At 36.0% G+C, this 25,982-nt stretch overlaps 1 protein-coding gene across 1 annotated transcript in view; it reads right to left on the reverse strand.

Annotated features, from left to right (window-relative positions):
- The window catches only part of COL19A1 (collagen type XIX alpha 1 chain), a 406,965-nt gene that overhangs the window by 190,304 nt on the left and 190,679 nt on the right, over positions 1-25,982 (reverse strand). The window contains exons 14-15 of the mRNA XM_051855528.3: positions 19,623-19,676; positions 18,066-18,101 (exon numbers count right to left, since the gene is read on the reverse strand). Coding sequence (XP_051711488.2) covers positions 18,066-18,101; positions 19,623-19,676 — 90 coding nt within the window. The remainder of the gene's footprint in view (positions 1-18,065; positions 18,102-19,622; positions 19,677-25,982) is intronic.

Here is a 25,982-nt window from a genome sequence, read left to right on the forward strand (position 1 = left end):
AAAGCAGAAGATGGTCCAAGCAGTGGGATGGTCCATGCCACCCACATGGGAGAACCAGATGGAGTTCTAGGCTCCTGCTTCAGTGTGGTGCAGCCCCTCCAGTTTTGGCCATTTGGGGAGTGAACCAGCATATGGAAGATTTCTCTCTAACTCTTTCAAATAATAAGTAAATCTTTAAAAAATAAATTGAGTCATAGACTGAAAATTTTGCAGTTGCACTAGAAAGTTACTGAGAATGGATTTAAAGCTTTGACTAGAACTCCTAGAACACAATGAGAAAATCTGAATATTTATAAGATAATCACAGGGGAGAACAGACAATTGGAGAAACAAAAAACAGAACAAATAACAAACTACTCGAGAAGCAATGTAAACTACTTGGGTCAACAAATAATATTTAAAGTCATGAAAATGTGAATATTTTATATTTGTTTAAATAAAAATAGTAGTATAACTTAACTACTAACTTGGAGCTGGAAAGCTGGGTTGTTTCTGTTAATACATAACTGCATAAACAAGTGACATTGTTTATAGCAATAGCTTCTGGTTTGAAGCAAAAGGTTTGGAAATTTTGACAAAGTGTCAAATTGCCCTCCAAGGAGATTATATGCACACACACTTACTCCAGAATGTATAAATGTTTTTCCACATTCTTACTGACACATAGCACCAACAAACTTTTTAACAATCTCCAGTCTTATGAGTGAAAACTAATATCTCAGAAGTTTTAATTTATATTTTTCTTATTATGAGTGAACTTGGGTATCCTTTACATGATTAACAGCCAACTTATTCTTCTTTTCTATAAACCCTATTCATATTCTTGTCCATATTTCGAAAAAACTGGGTTGCTGATCTTTTTCATTGACTCCTAGGAGCCGTTCTATAGATTAGGAAATCCAGTCCCTCTTTTAAAAATTTATCTTATTTATTTGAAAGGTAGAGTTACAGAGAAAGAAGGAGAGAGAGAGAGACAGAAAGAGAGACCTTCCATCTGCTGGTTCACTCCCTAAATATCCCCAAAGGCCAGAGCCAGGCCTATTCGAAGCCAGGAGATTCCTCTGGGACTCCCACATGGGTGGCAGGGGCTCAAGCACTTGGGCCATCTCCCACTGCTTTCCCAGGCCCACTAGCAAGAAGCTGGATCAGATGTGGAGCAGCTGGGACTTGAACAAGTGCCCTTACAGGATGTTGGCATTACAGGCAGTGGCTTAACCTGATATGCTACACTGCTGGCCCAGGAAATCCCGTCTTTTATTATGATGCAAATCATAAGTATTTTTTCCATTTTGTCCCTTGACTGATTTGATGATTTTTTCTTTGCCATATAGGCGTTTATGTGGTTAAATATACTATTTTTAGCTTATGCTTGTTTTTAATATTTAAAAAGTTATTCTCTATTAATTATTTTAAAAATGCCTATATTTTCTATAGGTCTTGTCTTAGTTTATCTTCTTCAAAATCTTGATCCATTCAATATTTTTATTGGTACAGTAATCATGAAGGGATCCAAACTTGAGTTTTCCAAATGCTAGGTATTTCAATCGAATTATTAAAATTATATTTTTACTGTGACTTTCATAATACTGTTTGATATTCATGAATAAATGTTAAATGAATGAAAGGATAAATATATTCAACCTGATTGGACATTCCACAATGTGTACACACAATGAAACATCACATAATATTCCATAAATAGGTATAATTTTTATATTCCTATTAAATTTTTAAATCAAATTTTTTAAGTTTTAAATTTTATTTGAAACACTAAGTTAAGCCAAACAAAATGATACTTATCTTTCATTTATTGCATGCAGCTTCAAATTTAGCTCTTGAAATTGTAAGGATTTGCCCTCATTTTCATATCTGGCTAAAGTATACAGAAAATGAGTTGGCCATAATTGTTAACAGAAGCTGTTCTCTAATTGCAATGATTTGCTACTAATTTGGATAACACAGAGTGGCTATTAATATTATATAAATTTTTTTTGACAGGCAGAGTGGACAGTGAGAGAGAGACAGAGAGAAAGGTCTTCCTTTTCCGTTGGTTCACCCCCCAATGGCAGCTGCAGCCGGTGTGCTGTGGCCGGTGCACCGCGCTGATCTGAAGCCAAGAGCCAGGTGCTTTCTCCTGGTCTCCCATGCGGGTGCAGGGTCCAAGCACTTGGGCCATCCTCCACTGCACTCCCGGACCACAGCAGAGAGCTGGACAGGAAGAGGAGCAACCAGGACAGAATCCTGTGCCCTGACCGGGACTAGAACCCAGGGTGCCGGCGCTGCAGGCGGAGGATTAGCCTAGTGAGCCTAGGTGCCGGTCAAATAGTTAATTCTTAATTCACAAAATTAGTGAGAACTCTATGAATTAAGAGGAACTATAAGGTGAATTTTGTTAATTTATGTCTAACTAATGTGAAACATAGTTGCATTGATTATTTAGATTTTTGTGGTTGTTATGTGGGAAAAAGTGTGCTAGCACTTTTTTAAAGATTTATTTTATAGAAAGGCAGAGTTACAGAGTGAGGGAAGAAAGAGAGAGAATGAGAATGAGAATCTTTTATCTGCTGGTTCACTCCCCTGATGGCTGGGCCAGGCTAAAGCCAGGAGTCTCTTCTGGGTCTCCCATGTGGGTGCAGGAGCTCAAGCACCCACATCTTGGCCATCTTCCTATGTTTTTCCACGTGCATTAGCAGGGAGCTGGTTGGATATGCAGCTACTGGGACTGGATACCGGTGTCACAGGCAGCGGCTTTACTTGCTACTCCACAATACTGGCATGGCTAGCAATTGTTTTCCTGACAAAAAAGACTTATCTTTAAAAATAATAGGATTCTGAGAGTTAACTAAATACATCTGAATCCTAACTAATATCTGGTAAAAACTATATGGCAGGTGAGTGGAAAAGTAGTCTACATAAAAACATTTCTTTAAATATAAGCTTTTAGAAATAGGATTAAACTGTCCAGTTACATGGCTGCATCTATTTTACAGACTGAATAGGTTAAGACTATGTCAGTGTAGCTCCAGTTCTGTGCAAGGAGCATTAATGACATCAGTCATGATACACCACAGAGACCTCCAGGATGTTCCTGTGTTACTTTTCAGTTTATTGGGTTGGTAAAATGGCTTGGAAGTTTTCTCCAAATATTTAGATTATGAAGATATCAAAGCCTGGAACAAACCCCCTAATTTTCAATTTACCAATCAAAGACTAGAATGTTGGCATGAGAGTAAATTACAATTAGTGTTTTCTTAACATTTTGATTGGAACAGAACAATCAGTTATTTTCAAGCTTGTGAAAAAGATTATCTCATGTACTTAATGAATGAATCAAGATAACTTGAGGGTCCAGGTACCGTATTCTTAAGTATGCAGAATACATTACAGAGCTATAGCAAGTAGACAGCAACAGTGAGGAAAGGGTTAATGCAAAAAATATATAGAGACTCACATTAGTGCAGAATCAAGAATACTTAGGCACGACATTTCATCATCATCTCGATAATTTTTTGATAACCTCCATAAATTAACATAATAAATTAGGAAGGAGATGGAGAACTGACATTTATTGAATACCAACTTGTGGGCCAGGGATTACAGTAGTCCTTTCATACATTTGATCTAATTTCCTTTTAACAACTCCAAGAGATAGAAGTTTTCCCTTTATAGACAGGAGATGAGTTCTCTAGAGATAACACTGAAAATGGTGAGGTGAAGCTCTGAACTTAAGCAGGTCTGATCTTAAAACTCTATTTTACATCTTATAAGTCTACTGCCACTTCCAAAGAAATTTTTGGAGCATAACATATATTTGGATATGCTTCATTTTAATCCATGAATAGGTATTTAGCTCAATTATTAAATTTAAGATATAAACTGACCCACAATAGTATATTTAAAAATTATTTCTATAAAGGGAACAAAGTTCAAGTATTTAATACAGAGTTTTGAGAACATGATACTTCCCTACCCCACATTCCCTCCCACTCTCCCTCCTCCTACCTTTCTTATTTTTCTTTTAATTTTTATAATGACATACTTTCAATTTACTTTATAATCACAAGCTTAACCCTCCACTAGATAAAGAATTCAACGAGTAAATACAAAAACCACTGTTTCTCATGTGTATAGACAGGGCTATAAACAATAATCAAATCTCAAAATACAAACACATGGAGACTGAATAGTATGCTCTTGAATTAACAGTGGGTTATAAAATAAATTGAAAGCGAAATGAAAAAATCCCTACAAATGAATGAAGATGATACTATAACATATCAAAACTTATGGGATACAGAAAAAACAATGTTATGAGGAAAGTTTAATCAATTAGTGCTTACATCAAGAAATTGGAAAGACATCAAATAAATGATCTAACAATGCATGTCAAGGATTTAGATCCAACAATTTCACTCCTGGGGATTAACCCAAACAAAATGAAATCAGCTTATAAAAGAGTTATCTGTACCCCCATGTTCATTGTAGCTCAATGCACAATAGCTAAGATATGGAATCAACCCAGTTGTCCATCAATTGGCGACTGGATAAAGAAATTATGGTATATGTATACCATATGTAGTACCCATGAGTTAAAAAAAAAAAAAAGACTAGATGGTTTCACTGCTGAATTCTACCAGACTTTATTTAACTTTTCTTTTGTTGCAACAAAATAGATGCAACTGGAAACCATTATACTTAGTGAAATAAGCCAGTCCCCAAAAGACAGATACCATGTTTTCTCTAATCTGTGGTAACTAATAGAGTACCTAAAATGTATTGTACTGGAGTGAAATTGACATTTTGAAATTCAATGATTGTTTATGACTTTGTTTCTACTATTTTTTCTTCATACTATTTGTCGAATTGTTTACTTAGAGTAGGGTTAATATTACAAGTATAAAGTAAACTGAAAATAGACCTCTGTAAAAGTTGAGAGGGAATAGGAGAGGGAGGAGAAGGAAGGGTGGGACCCTGAGTGGGAGGGAGTGGAAGGAGGGAAGTATCACTATGTTTCTAAGTCTGTATATATGTAATACATGAAACTTGTATAACTTAAATAAAATTTGAAAAAAGGATAAACCAAACACAAAGTAAGCAGGAGAAAATAAATAATAAAATTATTAATAAAAATTAGAGAATAAAACAGAAACCAAAATTATAAAAATGATAAAAACAAAGATCAGTGAAATGGGGAGTTTATTTTTGTTAAAATATTGGCCCAACTAACCAAAAAAAAAGAGGAGGAGGGAGAAGACTAATAAAATCAGAGATGAAAAAGATGTAACAACAGATACCACAGAAATAAAAAGAATCAGGAATTACTACAAACAACTTTATACCAATAAGCTGGAAAATCTAGAAGAAATGCATAGGTTTCTGGACACATATAATTTACCAAAATTGAGTCATGAAGACATGGAAAACCTAAACATACCAATAACCAAGACAGAGATTGAATCAAGCTGACTTGCCCCAAATGGTAGAGTTAGAAACATGCCTTGGGACTCCAATTCAATCCCATCAAGGTGGCATGTACTAATGCCATCTGGCCAGTCAAAGTGATCAATTTCAGTTCACAATTGATCATAATGATAGGTCTAAGAGTCAAAGGGATCACACAAACAAGACTAGTGCCTGCTAATACTAACTGATAGAATCAAAAAGGGAGAGAACGATCCAACATAGGAAGCAAGATACACAGCAGACTCATAGAGGGCAGATGTCCTAAACAGCACTCTGGCTTCAGAATCAGCCCTTAAGGCATTCGGATATGGCTGAAGAACCATGAAAGTATTTTAGGCATGGAAAGCCAAGACACTCTGGAAAAAAAAAAAAAAAAAAAAAAAAGAAGCCTAAATGAAAGATCTCAGCGAGTGAGATCCCAGTGGAAAGAACGGGCCATCAAAAAAGGAGGTACCTTTCTCTGAAGGGAGGAGAGAACTTCCACTTTGATTACTTTGACTATGACCCTGTCAGAATAAGTTCGAAGTCAGCGAACTCAAGAGGCTTCCATAGCCTTGGCAACTCATGACTAGAGCCTAGGGTTATGACTGATGCCATAAACAAGAGTGTCAAATTGTTAAGTCAACAACAAGAGTCACTGTGTACTTACTTCTCATGTGGGATCTGTCCTTAATGTGTTGTCCAATGTGAAGTAATGCTATAACTAATACTCAAACAGTATTTTACACTTTGTGTTTCTGTGTGGGTGCAAACTGATGAAATCTTTACTTAATATATACTGAATCGATCTTCTGTATATAAAGAGAATCGAAAGTGAATCTTGATGTGAATGGAATGGGAGAGGGACCGGGAGATGGGAGGGGTGCGAATGGGAGGGAAATTATGGGGGGGGAGCCATTGTAATCCATAAACTGTACTTTGGAAATTTATATTTACTAAATAAAAGTAAACAAAAAAGAAAAATATTTTAAAGGATTATTAAATGGTATGCAGTTAATGGATTACAATTCTTTAGCACAGTGAAGAAGGAAATAGAATTTTTGAGTTGGAAATGACGTTAACAACCTTCTGTTTGATTCCCAGATGTCAAAAATTGACATGCCAATATAAAAATAAGCAAATAAACAAAAATATTTGCACATTTAAGTGGAGAATCAAGACTTTCTGATCTCATACCCAGTGTTAAAGATGACCTATTGATGAATTAAACTTTATAAAGCTTCTGTTATATCTGTAGAATATTGAACAGAAGATTATTCAGTCCAAGAGATAATTCCCATTGTCTATAAACAATGTGACTTCCCCACTTCTGTGTGGGAGCAAACTGTTGAAATCTTTACTTAATGTATGCTAAACTGATCTTCTGTATATAAAGAGAATCGAAAATGAATCCTGATGTGAATGGAAGGGGAGAGGGAGTGGGAAAGGCGAGGGTTGCGGGTGGGAGGGACGTTATGAGGGGGAAGCCATTGTAATCCATAAGCTGTACTTTGGAAATTTATATTCATTAAATAAAAGTTAATAAAAAAATAAAAAAAAGAAATTAAGGCTTAGAAAGGTTAAAAGAGGCCAGCGCCGTGGCCTGCAGTGCCGGCACTCCTGGTTCTAGTTCCAATTGGGGCGCTGGGTCTGTCCTGGTTGCTCCTCTTCCAGTCTAGCTCTCTGCTGTGGCCCGGGAAGGCAGTGGAGGATGGCCCAAGTGCTTGGGCCCTGCACCCGCATGGGAGACCTGGAGAAGCTCCTGTCTCCTGGGTTCGGATTGGCTCAGCGCGCTGGCCGCAAAGCCGTAGCAGCCACTTGGGGGGTGAACCAACGGAAAAAAAAAAGGAAGACCTTTCTCTCTATCTCTCTCACTGTCTAATTCTGCCTGTCAAAAATAATTTTAAAAAATTAAAAAAAAAAAGGTTAAAAGAAATGGTCAGGTATCAAACCCAGGCATCTAGTTTCAGGATCTGTATAACTCCTAAGCCATACTTCATGGGTTTTTGGTTTGTTAAAATCAGTGGAACAGTTAATTGGAATGACTATAATTCAAAACCTTTTAGAGAGAAATTGTTTGTGAGTTCCACTTTTATAGATCAATATAAAGCTCTACAACAAAGATTTTTAAAATGCTTAAATAGAATGGAATTTAATTAGACTAATTTTAATGTAGATCTATGACTTAAATAAATACTTGTACATACTTTACTGCATATGAGTTTTAAAAGGATCCTGACTGTAATGGATTTGAAATATGTTACAATTTATTTTCCTAGATTACTTATTTTAACATGAAATAAAATAATTCTTTCATAAAAGTCCCAAATTGCCAATGCATAACACTTTCAGGATAGAAAGTTTTACTGTTGAAGTTTAAAATGCATAATTTAGACTTTTGATGCAAACAATTTGAAACTTCTTTTGAAGCAGAAGTAAACTGTAAACAGAATGGTAGGAGAAGCTATTCTTGCTTCATTCATCTAATGAAAGATATGTAAACTGTTTCTATGTCAAGTGTTCTGACTGTAAGTTCTTCAGAAAACATAAATCTGAGGCTGCACCAGCAATCTTTCCAGGGCCTTAAGCATTCAACTCACTTGTATTTCTGTACAGAGAAGATAAAAATAGCTTTGTATTACAAAAACAGCATCTATTTTAATCAACTAATTCACTTATTTGTCTTTTCCCTCCATATTTTTTAAATAAAAAGTCTGATTTTAAAAAATATTTCAACTGAAATACTCTCATGGGCTTTTCAGCCAGATCCGAAAACCCATGAGAGTATTTGAGGCATGGAAAGCCAAGACACTATGGAAAAAAAAATGACCTAAATGAAAGATCTCTGTGAGTGAGATCCCAGTGGAAAGAACGGGCCATCAAAGAAGGAGGTACCTTTCTCTGAAGGGAGGAGAGAACTTCCACTTTGACTACGACCTTGTCTAAATAAGATAAGAGTCGGTGAACTCAAAAGGCTTCCATAGCCTTGGAAACTCATGACTGGAGCATAGGGAGATTACTGATGCCATAAACAGGAGTGTCAATTTGTAAAGTCAACAACAGGAGTCACTGTGCACTTACTCCTCATGTAGGATCTCTGTCCTTAATGTGCTGTACATTGTGATTTAATGCTATAACGAGTACTCGAACAGTATATTTCACTTTGTGTTTCTACGTGGGTGCAAACCTTTGAAATCTTTACTTAATGTATACTAAACTGATCTTCTGTATATAAAGAAAATTGAAAATGAATCTTGATATGAATGGAAGGGGAGAGAGAGCGGGAAAGGGGAGTTGCGGGTGGGAGGGAAGTCATTGGGAGGGGGAAGCCATTGTAATCCATAAGCTGTACTTTGGAAATTTATATTCATTAAATAAAAGTTAAAAAAAATATTTCAGGGCCGGCACCACGGCTCACTAGGCTAATCCTCTGCCTAGCGGTGCCGGCACACCGGGTTCTAGTCCCGGTCGGGGCGCTGGATTCTGTCCCGGTTGCTCCTCTTCCAGGCCAGCTCTCTGCTGTGGCCTGGGAGTGCAGTGGAGGATGGCCCAAGTGCTTGGGCCCTGCACCCCATGGGAGACCAGGAAAAGCACCTGGCTCCTGGCTCCTGCCATCGGATCAGCGTGGTGCGCTGGCCGCAGCGCGCTGGCCGTGGCGGCCATTTGGAGGGTGAACCAACGGCAAAGGAAGACCTTTCTCTCTGTCTCTCTCTCTCACTGTCCACTCTGCCTGTCCAAAAAAAAAAAAAAAAAAAAAAAAAAAAAAAAAAAAAAAAAAAAAAAAAAAAAGAAAAAAAAGAGAAAAAAGTATTTCAACTGATTTGATTTCTTTCTCCTGGTCCAATAGTACCCTAAAAGTTCCAATATTGTGTTGGATCACCAGTTTTAAATAATTAGAAGTGAATTAAATATGACTTACACAACTTCTAAAGACTAATGCTACTGGTTCAAATTTAGGTAACTCATAGAAAGAGTATATAAATTCTCCGATTTTGATATGTGAAGAATTTAAAATAATCTTAAACTGAATCACTTGTTAATTACTATGCTGTCATACATATATATATATATATACACACAAACATGTATAATACATGCATGGCATAGAATATTTTTCCTATTCAGAACAGAAAGAGGAATTATGTTCTTTGGGTAAATCACAAGAACTTTCCCATATTATTCACTTAAAAATTGATGGTTATAGTTCCTTAGGAATTTTAACAGGAAATAATTATTTACTTATTGAGTCAATTCAACTATACTTAAAATAACTGTTTAAATTATAACTCAAAATTGTACTAAAAACTATTTTCTCTGAAATAACTAGATGTTTGTATGTACCATCAGTATAACCACTGTTGTACGAATACTTGCTGACTATTTATATACTAATTACAATGGTCATTTTAAAAATGATCAGCTTTAACCACCAAATGGTTGCTTACACCAAAGAAGTTTGATGAAGTCAGCAACAATTAGTATTGTTTATATGTGTGCCCCCATTACTTACTTAGCGCTTAGCACAGTTTCTAACATCTAGTAAGTCTTCAACTAAGTGAATGAGTGACAGGGAGGAGCAAGGCATGGAAAGGGTCCATACCTTTTATTTAACAATTATTTTTATGTCCTCTACATACCAATTTAGGAAAAAAGATTTCAAATCTTCCCCTGTGTGAATACTCCAGGATTTCTTATGCGTTAGAGCCATCTGTTAGTCGAATGTCTTTTGGTTTATAAATGATCAGCAGAGATTTTCTCTCAGTTGTTTATAGTACTTAAGGTAGTTTTCATCAAGTGAAAGCTATGTTCCTTCTCTGTGCCTAATTTTCATTTAAGCTGGGTTTATGTGACCCCAACAAACTGACATTTAAGTATCATATAGTAAGCGTGTTTAAGGCACTTCTGCTGTTGACTGACTTAACCTTTGGCTTCTGTGCAAACCTTTGGTGCCATCTGGATGAGTATTTAATAACTCCAAAGAGACAGGGCCAGAGCAACACAGTCATTTTCCTGAAAACTAACAGAAGCGGATATGTTACATGAAATAAGCACTGTTCAACCTTCCTTCACCTGTTTCTCTTTTGACATGACAAGCAGAGGCCAGAGGGAAAGAGGAAGGAGGCAGAAATGTCAGGCAACTGCCTCATTTCACTCAGGATCTCTGCCTTGCTTCTGAGTATTTCACTAAATTTATTTAATTGAGGGGAATCTGGGAACAATAGAAAGGATCTGGGAACAGTAGAAAGGATATGAAGCATACACAGTTGCAAGAAGATCCACTGCATTTATATCAAATTGAGATTTTAGCAAGTCATGACAAATAACCAAAGAATTTAAATTTATATTTGTATTTTTAAATGTTAGGGAAAACAGCTAATATAGATACCATAATTCAAATAACTTAAATAAACCAACTAATATTTACTTTTAAGTATTTTTATTCAAAATCATTATGATCTAAGAATAATTTATCAGAATCTACCTTTAACATGGATTTGCATTATGATCTTTAGATAAATTACAGTTGAATCAAAGTATGTATGTAGTATGATACATGAGTTTTTCTTATTCACTGTTGCTTTTAGCTCACATAAATCTTGTCAGTTATAAACACTGACAGAAAAGATACTTTAAATTCATTGGTAACTCACTAGCTAAGTGCCTTCCTGACATTAAATCCTTTAGTTTTCCCACAATCAGCTAATAATATCTTAGGAAAAAAATACTGATTCTGAATACAGTTTTATTAATTTATTTAAGTTAGAAAATAAATTTCTACTAGTTAAAAGGTTATTTAGAAATGGCTTTTATAATCAGTTATTGAGACGCAATACAAGACAATGAAAATAGCAGTTTGACCATTCCACTCATGGTGGCAGCCAAAGATCTTTTGGAAAAATGTGATTGGTGGCATTTCCTAAAGTAAGAATGTTTACATATCATGTATGCAAAGGATATTCATGAGAAATTACCCTTTGTCGTTCATAAGGCAGTTGCTTAGAGAATTTGGTAGAATCATGGTGCTATTTGACTTTTTCATTTGTGCTATTCAAAGCAAAATTCCTATATACAGAAATTTATTTCATATTTTTATGGGCCAGAAGGCTAAATTTTATCATCTGAGAGTTAAACAAAGTGCTGAGAATGGATAAATGAACAAGGAAAAATATGGTAAAATCTACAACTTTTACCATATCCTTTATATAATAAATGTTAGGCAAATCACAGGCAATTATAGCTTAACATATGCTCACTCTTGACTGCAGACCTGAAAATGTAAGCAGAGCCAATGGCTGAATCAGACAACAGATTTATTCTATCTGGACTCTTAAAAAAAAAAAACTGAACAATTTCATAGGAAACTGAAATCCAATAAAAAAGTGACCTTGAAACACTAAAAAATGAATTTGGTGGCACAAAAAACAACCTTGTGCTAAGAGATATATGACCAAATGATTTTACCCAAATTATTGGTAAAAACTAATTTGTGTCTTATACAAACTATTTAAGAGTAGAGAAAGGAAGTTAATAAACTAATTAGTGAGTCTAATACAACAAAGATTTAAAAAAAAAAAACTAAGAAAAAATATTTCTTAAACATCAATTATTCCTTGAGGGCATACTATGTATCAAGCACCCTTCTATATCCCTGAATTTAACTGTAAATAAAACTCACAAAGACCCTTGCCAGTTTCATGGGATTAATGTTCAAATGAGGAGGGAAAGTTACAACAAACAATACACACACTACATAGGCATTTTTAATGATACCATAGAAAATCATAAGAACAATGAAAAAAGAAAATACAAGCATGTAATGAGGATTAAAAATGCCAGTTGTGGGGTGCTGCCATGGCATAGCAGGTAAAGCTGCTGCCTGTGATACTGGCATTCCATATGGGCACCGGTTCGAGACCTGGCTGCCCCATTTCTGATCCAGCTCTCTGTTAATGGCCTGGAAAAAGCAGTGTGAGATGGCCTGAGTGCTGGAGCCCCTGCTACCCACTCGGGAAACCTGGAGAAGCTCCTGGCTCCTGGTTTCAGCCAGGCCCAACGGTGGCCATTGCAGCCATCTGGGGAGTGAACCAGTGGATGGAGAATCTCTTTCTCTCTCTCTGCTTTTCCGTCTCTAACGCTGACTTTCAAATTAATAAAGAAATTTAAAAAGAAGTCAATTCTGTATGTATGTAATTTTACATAGGATAGGCATAGATGATCACCATTGAGAAGCTGAAGTAAATATTACAAGTTATTAACAAGTATTTTGAATAAATATAAAACCTCTAAGTAGGTTTAAATTTGAGTTTATACTTTGAGATAGACATATTATTATGGTCATATTATCATTCACCCAACACGCTCTTTTATCTTACACTGAGCCTCATGCATTTATTTTACCTCACCATCTCTAGTTGGTACTTTTTTAAAAAAAGATTTATTTTATGTATTTGAAAGACAGAGTTACACATTTTCTTTATCCATTCATCTGATGATTGATACTTTGGTTGTTTATATATTTTGGCTATTGTGAACAGTGGTGTTACAAACATGGCAGATCAGGTATCTCTTTGATACAACGAGTTTATGTCTTTTGGGTATATGCCCAGCACTGGGATTGCTGATCACATGGCAATTCTATTTCTAGTTGTCTTTTTTTTTTTTTTTAAGAGTTATGGGGAGGGGGGCAGTGGAGGGAGGGAGAGGGAGGGAGGGAGAGAAAGAGAGGGAGGAAGAGAGAGGGGGAGATGCCTTCCATCTTAAACAATGCTGATCGCTATTTCTAGTTTTTAAAGAAATCTCCACACAGTTTTCCACAGCAGCTGTACTAATTTACATTTCTACCCACATTTTATAAGATGCCCCCTCTCCCTTTTCTTAAAGATTTACTTATCTGAGGCAGAGTTACAGTCAGAGAGAGGGAGAGACAGAGAGAGAAGTCTTCCATCCACTGGCCCACACCCTAAATGGCTACCAGCAGCCAGAGCTAAATGGCTCCAAAGCCAGAAGCCATGAGTTTCTTACATGTCTCCCACGTAAGCACAGGAGCCCAAGCATTTGGACCAGCCTCTGCTGCTTTCCCAGGCCATTAGCAGGGAAGTGGATTGGAAGTGGAGCAGCTGGGACTAGAACCAGAGCAAATATGGGATGCTGGCACTACAGGTGGAGGATTAAACTATGATGCCACAGCACTGGCCCCCAGTAAGAGTTCCCCTTTTGAGGTCTGTGTCTTGGTGCAGATTAAGCCACCACCTATGACATCAGCATCCCACAATTGGAGTGTGGGATGAGTACTGGTTTGTTCACTTCTGATCCAGTTCTCTGCTAATGTGCCTCAAAAGATGGCAGAAGATGGTCCAAGAAGTTAGGCCCTCATGTAGGAGACCTGGATGGAATTCCAGGCTCTTGGCTTCATTCTGGTCCAGCCCCAGTCATTGCAGGCATTTAAGGACTTAACCAGGGGGTGGAGAACTCGCTCTCTCCATCTTCCTCCACCTACAACTGTCTTTCAAATAAATAAATAAAATGAATCTTTTGAAAACATTGAAACAAAGAGAGTTCCCCTTGCACCATGTCTTTGCCAGAATTTGTTGCTGTCTTTTGAATGACAGCCATTGTGTTAGAGTGATATCTTCTTGTGGTTTCAATTTGCTAATGATACTGAGCATTTTTTTTTTTTTTGTATATTTGTTGGCCACTTGTAGCTTTTCTTTCGAGAACAGTCTATACAGGTCCTTTGCCCATTTTTAAACTGGATTTTTTTTTTGTGGCTATTGTTGCTGAGTTGAGCTGTTAATATATTCTGTATATTAATTCTCTGTCAGCTAAATAGCTTGCAAATATTTTCTCCCATTCTGTTGGATGTCTCTTCATTCTACTGATTGTTTCCCTGGATGTTCAGAAGCTTATGAGTTTGATATAATCCCATTTGTCTAATTTTTGTTTTTGTTACCTGTGCTTTAGTGGTTTTATACAAGAAGTCATCACTTATACCAATGTCTTAAAGTGTTTCTCCTACATTTCTTTCTGGCAATTTCATTATCTCAGTTCTTAAATTTAGTTCTTTGATCATATGTTGAGTTTTTTTTTATATGGTGAGAGGTGGGGATATAATTTCATTCTTCTACATATGTAATGTCCAGTTTTGCCAGCACCATTTATTGAAGGGATTATTTCTCCAATGTATGGTTTGGGACTTCTGTCAAAAATCAGCTGGCTTTATGGGTTTAATTTCTGGGCTGTCTATTCTGTTCCATTGAGCTATGTGTTTGGTTTTACATTAATACCATGCTGTTTTACTTATGATAGCTTCATAGTATATCTTGAAATCAGGTATTGTGATTCTCCAGCTTGGTTTTTGCTCAAGATTGCTTTGGTTATTCTGGGTCTTTTGTGATTACACATGAATTTTAGAATTTTTTTCTAATTTTGTCAAGAATATCATTGATATTTTGATAGGGATTGCATTGAATCTATAGATTGCTTTAGGCAGTACAGACATCTTAACATTATTAATTCTTCCAATCCAGGAGGGACACCAAGCTAACCTCAACATTTACAATGTTCTTGAACATTCTGCATCAAAAAGGAATTGTCCCTACATCAGTAATCTCAATGTTGCCTTGTACTCAACTACCACTTCCCTCATTTTTCATTAGACAAAATATGAATAAAAGTAAAGCAAATATAAAATATATGACCCAGAGAGGAGCAGGGTATTTTCTCAGGGCAGCTCAGCAGCATATGCTTGGCCAGCTTCTAGAGTTCCATACCCGGGAGCTGCCAGTGCTGGTGGTCCTGCTCAGGAAAGGGTCATTGCGGATTTGCTCATAGATTCTAAATATGCAGGTGGAATTTAGGCCTCTAGAAGAAAGTCATCAGAAACCAAATCTTAGCCTCTAAAGGGAGTCAGATTGGGTATTTCTGATACAATTGCTGATGTAAGGAGTAATTTTAAACTGCACAAGAGGTAAAAGGAGAAGCTGTAGAAGAAAGTATTAGACAAGCTTTGAGAACATTAGTTCTCAAACTTGTCTCCACAGTAGAATCACTTAAAACAAAACAAAACAAAACTTACAGCAACTGTTGCCTGAGTCCTTCCCTAGAGATTCTGACTATATTGGTAAATGGTAAAGCCTGGGAATTAGATTTTTTAAAGCACTTTGGGTGACTACAATGTGCAGTCAAGATGGAGAACCGCTGACCTATGGGACAAAGCCAGGAACTGGGAAGAGGGTTCTAAGCCCTTGTGACACAGTTTGACTGGAGGAGCAGCAGTTTCTGCATCTCCTAGGGTCTTGCTAGAAGTGTAGAATCTCAGGCCTCAGTTCAGACTCTCGAAGAGGGAAAACATACAATTGAACAAGACCCCTGAATGGCTTCGATGCCTAATAAGCTTTTAGAGGCATAAAGGCACCTGAACCACCGAAGTGCTTGAATGGCTGGATTAAGGCTGTAATTAAAATTGTCTTCCTAGCTTCAGTCCCTTACAGTTCATCAAGCTACAGGTCTTCTATGTTAACTTAGTTTTAGTCCCTAATGGAAAGATAAATTTTTTATTACTACACATAAAGTTGAATTTCAAATAAAAGCTAGACATATCAAAAACGCTAAAATAATTAGGTAGAAAGTTTGATCCATTATACTATCCATAAATAATGGTTAACTGTAGCTGCATATATAGATCTTCCTTAGGGAGCTTTTGAAATTTATCTTACATCACATCTATTGAATCAGAATTTCTAGAGGTGGAACACTTGACATTGGTAAATCTCTCCAGTGGATTTTAGTGTGCAGCTGGTTTTGGGGATGAACTCTAGTTTACTATATATCAGTGCCTCATTCAATCCAAATATACTGCAGTCAGTCATTTGGTTTTCTGGAAGACTATTATCAATTACTTCATTTAATAATGTAACACTTATCTTATAAGATCAATTAAATATTTAGAACATGTTAAATTGGATTCATTTCAGTTCATCCCTATTTCATAGGTAACAGCTGATCACCTACATTAATAAAGGAAGTAATGGCAAGCATATGAAATAGTAAAATCTAAATCATATTAATATTTTACTTAATGAAATGAAACATTTTATTTCGTAGTGCTTGTGGTTTTAGGCAAGTATAAAAATTAGCTTGTACTCCCCAAGTGCCTGCCAGCTGAATGGTGCAGAGACATCTACAAGGTGTTCCTTGGCAGAAAGAAAGCTGCTATGGAAAATCTACCAAGTAGATATAGTCCAATATAATTTTCAGGGAGGATCCAAAATTACATTTGAGAAAAAAATGATACATGCAGACTGCATATTGGTCCTCAAGCATGAATGGAAAATAGGAAATCAAATCACTAAAACTAAAGTGGTTGAGCATATCACTTAGCTGAAGCGAAACAGGCATGTATCCTAAATAAAATGAGTAGGTTTAACTCTAAATTACTGCCCCAAACTTTTAAACTCCAAAAAAGTAGAAAAATATTAAATATACAGTTTTCATTTCATATTGAGAGTATAAACCAAAGCTTAAACACAGAATTTCACTGATAATAGAATCCAGTTATTTCCAGGTAAGTCACCTGATTGGCTCCTATCAAGAAACATTTGTTTTTCACTAAGAGATGCAAAGATTATTTAAGATAGTATTAGCATATTGTTCATAATGGGATTTTTCAAGTACAACGATAAATACAAATATTATAAAATTCACACAGCCTTCGAGATTCTGGTGCTCTTCCTGACCATAAAACCCCATCCAGCTCATTAGAAGACTCCTTTGAGACAGGCTTTGGATTACTGAGAATTTAAATGCTTAATTTATTTCGCTAGCAATATCAATTATAAAATCAAGAGATGATATAATCTTTAGTTTATTTTAGTAATATATAACTTCTAAAATTTTTTTTTTATTTTTTATTTATGTAAGGTGAACAAATTTCTAACTATCCTCTTTTCTGAGGTTTAGACTCTTTCTTAGACCCACTGAGAACCTTTAAAAACCCATGAAGAAAATCTGTGATAGTAAGTTGTATCTAAATATAAAAATATTTTTAATTATATATAATTAAATGTTTAATAAATGATGGATCATTTGAGAACACTCCTATAACACACATACTAAAAACTTTTCTTTTCACATTCGTTACACAAATATCACCTGCAAAAATTTGAGATCCAAATTACACAGGAAATCTACAATGGTGTTGGACAGGTTTGGGGAAATATGATAATAAATTAGCATAGACAGCTATCAGCCATTGTGTGATTATGGTTTCATTTATTAGCTTTTAGAGTAAGTAGAAACTATCACTGTTTCCACTTACTTTAAATATGATGTTAAGAATGTATAATCAAACACTGAAGGAGAAGATGATGAGCCTTTCTGAGGACAGAGAAAATTGCTCATGGTAGGTACTGAATCCAGACTTGTATAGTAACTCCCTTATGACCCCTGGTCAAGTGCTTCACTGTTGTGGGCAGATGTGCCATTTTTAAAATATAAAGTCAAATTAAATGTACTTGAAGATCATTCTTAATCTGATTTAAATTTTGGTTTGGTCATGATGTAGTATGACTAATAAGTAGGATAACAGATTTAATTGTTGAGTTTTTGATTTCAAGAATACTTACTGTTAAGGCTGGTAGTCCTGGAGGTCCCATGTCTCCCTAAAATAGATTAAAGAAAAGCTGCAGTTTCCAATAAATTTCTGAGTGGATAGAAGCAATATTCATAGATAAATCTTGAAGGACAGAAATAAAACTTAATCTTCATAGTAGTCTCTGCATAACAAACTATCATGTGCCCATTACCTCTCACTATATAAAAATCATCTGGTGCATCCCTGTGCTTTTTTTTTTTTTTTTTTTTTTTTTTTTTTTTTTACAGCAGCAGAACTTGTTCTGAAATGCTAGAATAATCTGATTTTCTATTCTTTTATTAATCCAAAATTAGAATATCTTTTAAAGTATGGTTACATGCTAATGGAGCAGCTGGAACGCATCAGAGGTAGAAAACTTTTCTGACAAAGTTAGCATGAGGATCAGCAGAAATAATAAGTGGATCTCCCACTTCATGCCTCCCAGCTGCCATAAGCAGTTCCCATGACCTCCTCTAAAGCTCTGCTGAATTGGCACTGCTGTTGCCATCAACAGTAAGAGGCTTTGCCTGTTTATTTTTAATTATTAATTTTCTTTTCTGACCTACATGAATACAAACTTTAGGTAGAAATATTGATAAATTATTTAAAAGTCTTTACAAATCGTTCAACTGAAAGTTCACTATTTTCCAATTTGAATGTAATTTGCACACTTTATTGTCTCAGGAACTCTATTTCATAAGAACCCTCGTTCATTAAGACCAAGCATAGTTGCTGTGTCTCTCATTTAGATGAACACTGTGGAGAACACACACTGTGTGGTGTGTGGTGCCGTGATGCTGGATTCCTATATTCAGAGTTTCCTCAGCACTTGCTCTTTCTCAACAAATATTTTCAAATGTTAAGTTTTAGCATTATGTCATCATTAATTTTTAGAATTGAATTAAAATAACCGATAGTTGTTAAGGAACAACTGAAAACCAATTTGTAAGGTCACTTGTAACACAGAGATAAAATATTGCAAAGAGGGATTTCTAAATGTGCTGAGAATGAAGGAAAAACTAGAGTGCAATACACAATTTGCACTCAATGACCTTATTCAAAATAATTCCTCCTATATTATTTGTTAATTTTCTGTTTAAGGTCACTGCCAATATGCCATTAGGAAATTGCATATGAGAAAAAGTGACAAGAAATGGGACATTTAGACTAAGACTGAGATACAAAATTAGCTTCCTTTCCGGAAAAGCCACCTGCTTCACCATGATGGTAGCAGCTCAGTGTTGTTGGCTGAATGCCCTGACGCAGGACACATTTGCTAACTTGGTGACTGAATACGCAATGCTGCTAAGCACGGGTGAGAAAAGGGAAGTCTTATAACCACAAGTGAATGTCAATTAGCAATTGTGCATTTAGTCTCTTCAAACTAATTAAATGAACCAAAAGGTTTTTCTTGTTCAGATGCTTTTAAAATAACAGCCTTCGGTTAATTTTAAAATGTTTCTGGCAATTAGTATCAACAAGAAATCACTGCATAGATTTTCAGAGCATTCTTAAAAAAGGAAAAAGCTGACACTTTTTGGGTCAATACCTTTTCTCCTTTTGGGCCAGGTGGACCACGAGGACCCAAGTCACCTTTCAGACCCTGTACAAAGAATATAACCAATATGATTTCTATACACATTTCACAGAAAGCTTCAATTTATAACAAGTTTATTAGTAACAGAATAAATCATAATTTACTGAATTCCCAAATCCCATTCTTCCCTTTGTAATATAAAAAGAAAGAGAGACAACTGGCACTAAAATGATAAGCAACATCTGTGCTTTGGTGGGTACAGATACATTAAATCAGCACGAGTCCTCAATACTGCATATTTGTGCAACTTTGCTTCCTGCTAAAATTACATTAATTCACCATCTGGGAGAACATCATTTAGATCTATATGGGCTTTTAAGTATCCACTTTGGATTAAATTTGTGGATGTTGTAAATACCTCTGATTTAGCATTAATTTGGCCTTTATCAAGCTTGCCAAAAAAAATTCAAGAGCTATCAAAAACATTTCCATGTCTCTATCAAGATATCTAATTGTGTGTGTGTTGGGGGGAAGTGAAGGAATGAAGGATGCATTCCTTTTTTTCTTTTTAAATCACTCACAAAGCTAGAGTTGTAGTATCTTTCTTACTTTAAAGTATACTTTATTTCTTGAATTTCTCTATTTTAACCTGGATTTATAAAGATATCAGATGAAAGTATAAAAGGTGTAGACAGACTATCTGAAATATTTTCATGAATCCTCAAAGACTCTTAGATGTTTTAATGGATATTTTAGTTGATCCGACTCAAAACTGACAGCTTTCAGGAATACAATAGAGGAGTCAGTTCTATAGCTGAACATATCCACAGTGTAAACAGAAGAAAAGTTAGATAGACACATCCTCACTGTGTGGTACACAGGAAAAACATCTTCCTTCATCTTTAATTTGACACATTAGATGAGGAAAGAACAATGATGAAAATGGAGAGGGAGAGGGAGAGGGGGAGAGAGAGGGAGGTCTTCCATCCACTGATTCATCCCCAAGTGGCTGCAATGGCGAGAACTGTGTCAATCCGAAGCCAAGGGCTTCTTCCCAGTGTCCCATGTGGGTGCAAGGGCCAGAGGACTTGGGCCATGCTCTACTGCTTTCCCAGGCCATAGCAGAGAGCGGAATTGGAAGTGGAGCAGCAAGGACTTGAACCAGCAGCCACATGGGATGCCAGCACCACAGGCTGCAGCTTCAACCACTACACCACAGTGCCAGCCCCACTTTTAAATTCTTGAAATGTGATTAGTCTGAATTGAGATGTGCTACTGGACTTCTAATATCTGGTATACAAAGAAAATATAAAATATCTAATTAATACTTTTTATATTGATTATATGTTGAAATTATAATATTTGGTATATTGTATTAAATATTAAAAGTATTTTCACTCATTTATTTTTGCTTTTCTTAATATGGCTATAAGAATGTATACCATGCTCACATTTGTCTTAAATTTGTGGCTCTCATTATATTTCTATTGGATTTTACTGCTTGAGAGATCCCAAAACAAGAAGTTGATGTGTCCTTTTCTCAATTAGGCCTGGACCTTGGCCTCCAGCCTGTCTATGACCTGCCCAGCTTGGTTACAGCAATAATCACGCTAAGCTAGTTTAGAGAGAATTCCTAACCCTTGATATATTTTCTTTCTTCCCTCCCTTTGAAGAGATCAAATTATTTATGCCTAAGCCCCTGGCCCACCTTTGGCAAGATTCATCTTGGATCAGTTTAGCAAGATTCACTTTACACTTGACGCCTCCTCTTTAACGTTCCACCCACTGATCCCCCTCACCCTGCTCTTTGTATATAAATCCCCACTTCCCTGACTGCAGTCCCCTTCTTGCAATAGTCTTGAATAAAAGGTCTTTCTTACCACTTAGAACTAAAACTGCAAGAATAATTTTTTCTTTAATGCAGCAAGGTTCTTTCCTCCATGGAACTTAGAAGAGTAACTGACAATAAAAGGGTCATACAGTTGAATATGATGAATAAACATGGAAAGAGCTACTAAGTCAGGTGAGTAGTCAGAGTGACTTGTGTGTGAAAGTGACATGCATTGTTTCAGAAGGATACAAACACATAATGATTGTGGGGAAAAGTGTATGATGCCCCAAATTTCCCAAGGAGAAAAGATTATCATGAGCATGCAGGTAAGTAGGAGAGGATTAAGTCAAGGTTAGCCAGAAGTTATGGTACATGAAGGATTGCAAGGCACTTTGAGGAAGATGGATTTTGTTCTAAGTGCAAGTAGAAAGCCTCTTAAATATTTTAGGTGGACAAATAGCATGATAGGGCTGCTTACCCGCCCCCTCCCCCATGACTACAATGTGATGTGAAACAGATTGTAGACAGCAGGAGTGAAAGCCGAAAAGTGTCTATAACAGCTTTCTTATATATGTGTGTGTGTGTGTGTATATATATATATATATTTAATATAACAGCTTTCTAGACAAAAAGCAGAATGGCAGGATTAGGGTAGCCACAGTGGATATGGAGCTGGGGAGGCGAGCCAGGCAGATGTGGTGAAGGCAAGGGGGGGAAACAAAAGTTCCAAGACTGGCTGGTACTTGATATAGATAATTGGATGAGAGGTTATGACACTTTGAGAAATGTTTTAAAAGATTATCTCACTTCTTGCTCAGGTAAAACTGTACAGTGTGTACAAACATGGAAAAAGAAATGGCTAATAATGATTCCATGTAATTATTGAACATCTACAGGCATGTAAGACTAAGCTATATACTCCTTATAAATAAGTGAATATGAAGGGGTAACTTCTAAAAATGAAAGGGACCATTAGCCATGCCCCTCATGAGAATGGTTAACTCTGGAGTAGAGTGTAGAATAGGAAAGCAGCTTACACCAAGTTCTTGGTTCACTGGTTCCAATTAAGACTATAATTCATAACAAACATATATATTAGATATATTATTTTGTAGGAATAAATTAAAATTTTTAAAGATTCCTTCTTGACAAATTAAATGTAACATCTAGAGAATAACTTATTGGTGGTTTTATCAACTAACTGTTCAACTATGGTCAGGAAGGAGGAGAGGGTAAAATATAATCAATTACAAGTTGATGTGACTATTAAACATTATCATTGAAGAATATGGCGGAAGTGAAGGAATTAGTTTCCAGGGATGCCTATGTCTACGAAGCACTCAACACTTCAGATATGTGTAGTTTGGGAGCCACAGGAGAAGAATGGCATTGCATACAGCGCTTGGGGTAATTTATTTAGGCATCCAAATAGAATAGGTGTAAGTAATAGCTATTTTGAAGGGTTATTCGATGAATCATAGTTGTAAAACCATTTAGCACATGGCATGAACTCAATAAATGTTGCTTTTACTTTTCAAGTCTAGGTTTATGGATAATTAATAGTTGTTTCTGCTCAGTTTTATACTTCATTTGATGGATATGAACAACTGTGCTTTTGCTCACATAGGATCGAATGGAATTGAGAAGTACTATATTCATCAACCTTCTACTTTTATGGCCAGTAAAGTGGACCCATGTAACTCATGTCCTCCTGTGACAAAGTACAATGTTGTTAAAGCCATGACATTGTAATAGGCTCTGAGGAACAGATCAGTAATGCTTTTTTGAAGTGCAATTTTTCTGCTCATGTCATACCAGTGCTATCAATGGTTATTGAGTTCTAGGCAGAAAAGGCACAGCATTTACCATCAAGCATCACATGGAGCAAACTTTGAATCCAATACTGAATAAGATGACTACCTATTATTAAGGGTTCCAATATAACTCATGGATATAAATGATTTCCAAAACACAGTGGTTGACTGCATATAATGTGCAGAGAGGCACTTTTATCTAAGGACAAGATGGAAGCAACTAGAGTCATAAAAGCAGGTAGACTATGAAATTAATTATTATTGGAAATCCTACTACTTCTGGGATGTAGCATCTTTAAAACTCAGATTATTAAAACAATGCTATTTGTTAAAATTTTTAACCCACTAAAATTAATCTTTTGCCCCAGCTTCCACTGACTGCATCTTTTCCCCCTAACAATGGCAACAGCTGTGCCAGTTACTAGCTCTACTTTTGTGATTTCAATAGTTTTGTACTTAGTAATGCAGACTGCATTTGTATAAGGAGATTATAACATGATTATTTTAGAAACATCAGATGTTGTCATTCTAATAAAGGATGTTTTAAAGACCATAATGAAGATGCAGAAGTGAAGACTAAACTCAAAGACTGAAATCTATTTTTTCAGGGTTATATAACCCAAAAAAAACCACAGTAAATGCAGACAAATCTGTTGGAGTTAAATGTGCCTTGCTAAATCTCATTTCTATTAATACTAGATATTTATCTAACTCTTACTATATGCTAGACACTGTTCTAAATGCTGTATGTCTGATAACCCTTTCAACCCTCACCAAAAAAGAACTATAAGGCAAGTAATATTAGAATTATTATCCCATTATTAAAATAAAGGCATGAAGCACAAAAAAAGATTAGTATAGTTTGCCAACAGAGCTGGGATTTGAACCCAGGTAGTCTGGCCTCAAAGGTCAAAATAAAACACTTATGATACTCTTTCATGTCTGTTCTAGGATACCATTGTGGAATGTAACTTATCTTAGATCACACTCAAAATCATGTAATTACACACTAGAATGTGTATAAAACGGAGGTCTCATATTCTGAGGGTTGAATTCTATCTCTGACAATTTTAATACATGTTTGGTATGCATTAAACTATGAGTACGCATGTGTTTAGTAACGCTATGGAGATCTACCAAAATTTTAGACATAAACAATCTGTCAAGGATGCAATTAGAGAGATATCAGAACATTTTGTTGTTGTTGTTCAGTGGCTAGGGGCTGGTGCTGGCATAAGTTTTAAGTTTGTGTGTCTCAAGGACGGTAAACATTCTGCTCTTGCAAGACAGTCCCACATGGCAAGGAATTGTCTTGCCGAAAATGTCAGTAGTGCCCATGGAAAAAATCTGAACTATAGTATTCTTCCCTTTAATTTAAGGCTTACACTTTCTAAAGTGAGTTGCTCATTTCATGGGAAAGTTGGCACAGAAGACATCACTATAATATACATTAACATCAAAATGTATGTAATGTATAGCAATAAAGACTATTAAATAAAAGAAGGTTGGATCCATTTAGTAGAAATATTAAATCATTTCAATTTATTCTGACTTGGAAAGTGGCCTGAGTGAGCTGGTTCATTGAGTTTGTTCACCATGCATTCTAAGGGAATATTTCTGAAGTTACAATCCCATCATGGCTTGACTTTAATTCAAATTAAATAGCCTTTATAGCACCTTTCACTTCCTGAGAATGTATACCTGTGCTTATTGAAAGTCAGAGTGAACTGTCATAGATACCAAATTATTTTAGCTCCCAAAGTCAGTTTTTTTAAGCATTGAAAAGTAGGCAATGACATATGGCATGATTTAGTGAGAAAAATGAGATTCTTCAGCCATTCAGGGTCAAAGGCTGATTTTAGTGTTTTCTAAAATAAACTTGTTTAATTTTCTAAGCCTCTATTTCTTGCCTCTGAAAACAGGGATGCTATTCTGCCTGCTCTAGCTAGCTCATAAAGCTGAAGGAGGGATGAGTTTCTCCTCCTGAAAACAGTTTATAAATTATAACTCAATATTAACCACACTACCACCACCAATAGTGTAATAAAAGAGCATTTGATTCTTTACTTCCAAGGATAGCAGAGGGGAAAGAGGAGAACGTTCATTACTTTTTATTTCTCTTTAGTCATGACTCCTGAATATCTCTGGCAAAATTGAGGAAAGGAAAACAACATCATCTACATATTAATTAAGGAACCAAGTGAGAAAAGTTAATGTACTTTGTCATGCTTTATGGTGCACTTAATGAACTACATTAGACAATTATGGTGCTAAGGAAATGGTACCTCTGTGACTGGGACACGTGAGGAGAAAGGGTCACACATGCAGGCTGTGAACTTGCTCAGCAAGCTGGTGGGTCTTACTCGGATTTGGAACTCATACAGTGGCTGCCAGAACCTCTGACTTAAATACGTGTGTACCAATTGATTAACTCTAAAAAGCTACATTTATTTTCAGGCAACATAAAAAATGTTTCCAAGTCTCTAAATTAATGTGAATATATTTTAGGGTCCAACCCCTCAAATAACCTTGCTTTTATTCAGAGAACTTCCACTTTGACCATGGCCTTGTCTAAAAATTATCAGAGTCAGTGAACTCAGGGCGCTTCCATCGCCTTGGCACCTCATGACAAGAGCCTAGTGTGGGGAGCAGCCCGGACTGGACTGTTACTGGAATTAAGACTTATTCTATGCATCTGCTCTCCCACAATATGGCGCTGGGAGAGAA

Source organism: Oryctolagus cuniculus, chromosome 5, assembly GCF_051225735.1.
Source record: "Oryctolagus cuniculus isolate XC-2025 breed Fujian yellow rabbit chromosome 5, ASM5122573v1, whole genome shotgun sequence".
In the NCBI taxonomy this organism is placed as follows: Eukaryota; Metazoa; Chordata; class Mammalia; order Lagomorpha; family Leporidae; genus Oryctolagus; species Oryctolagus cuniculus.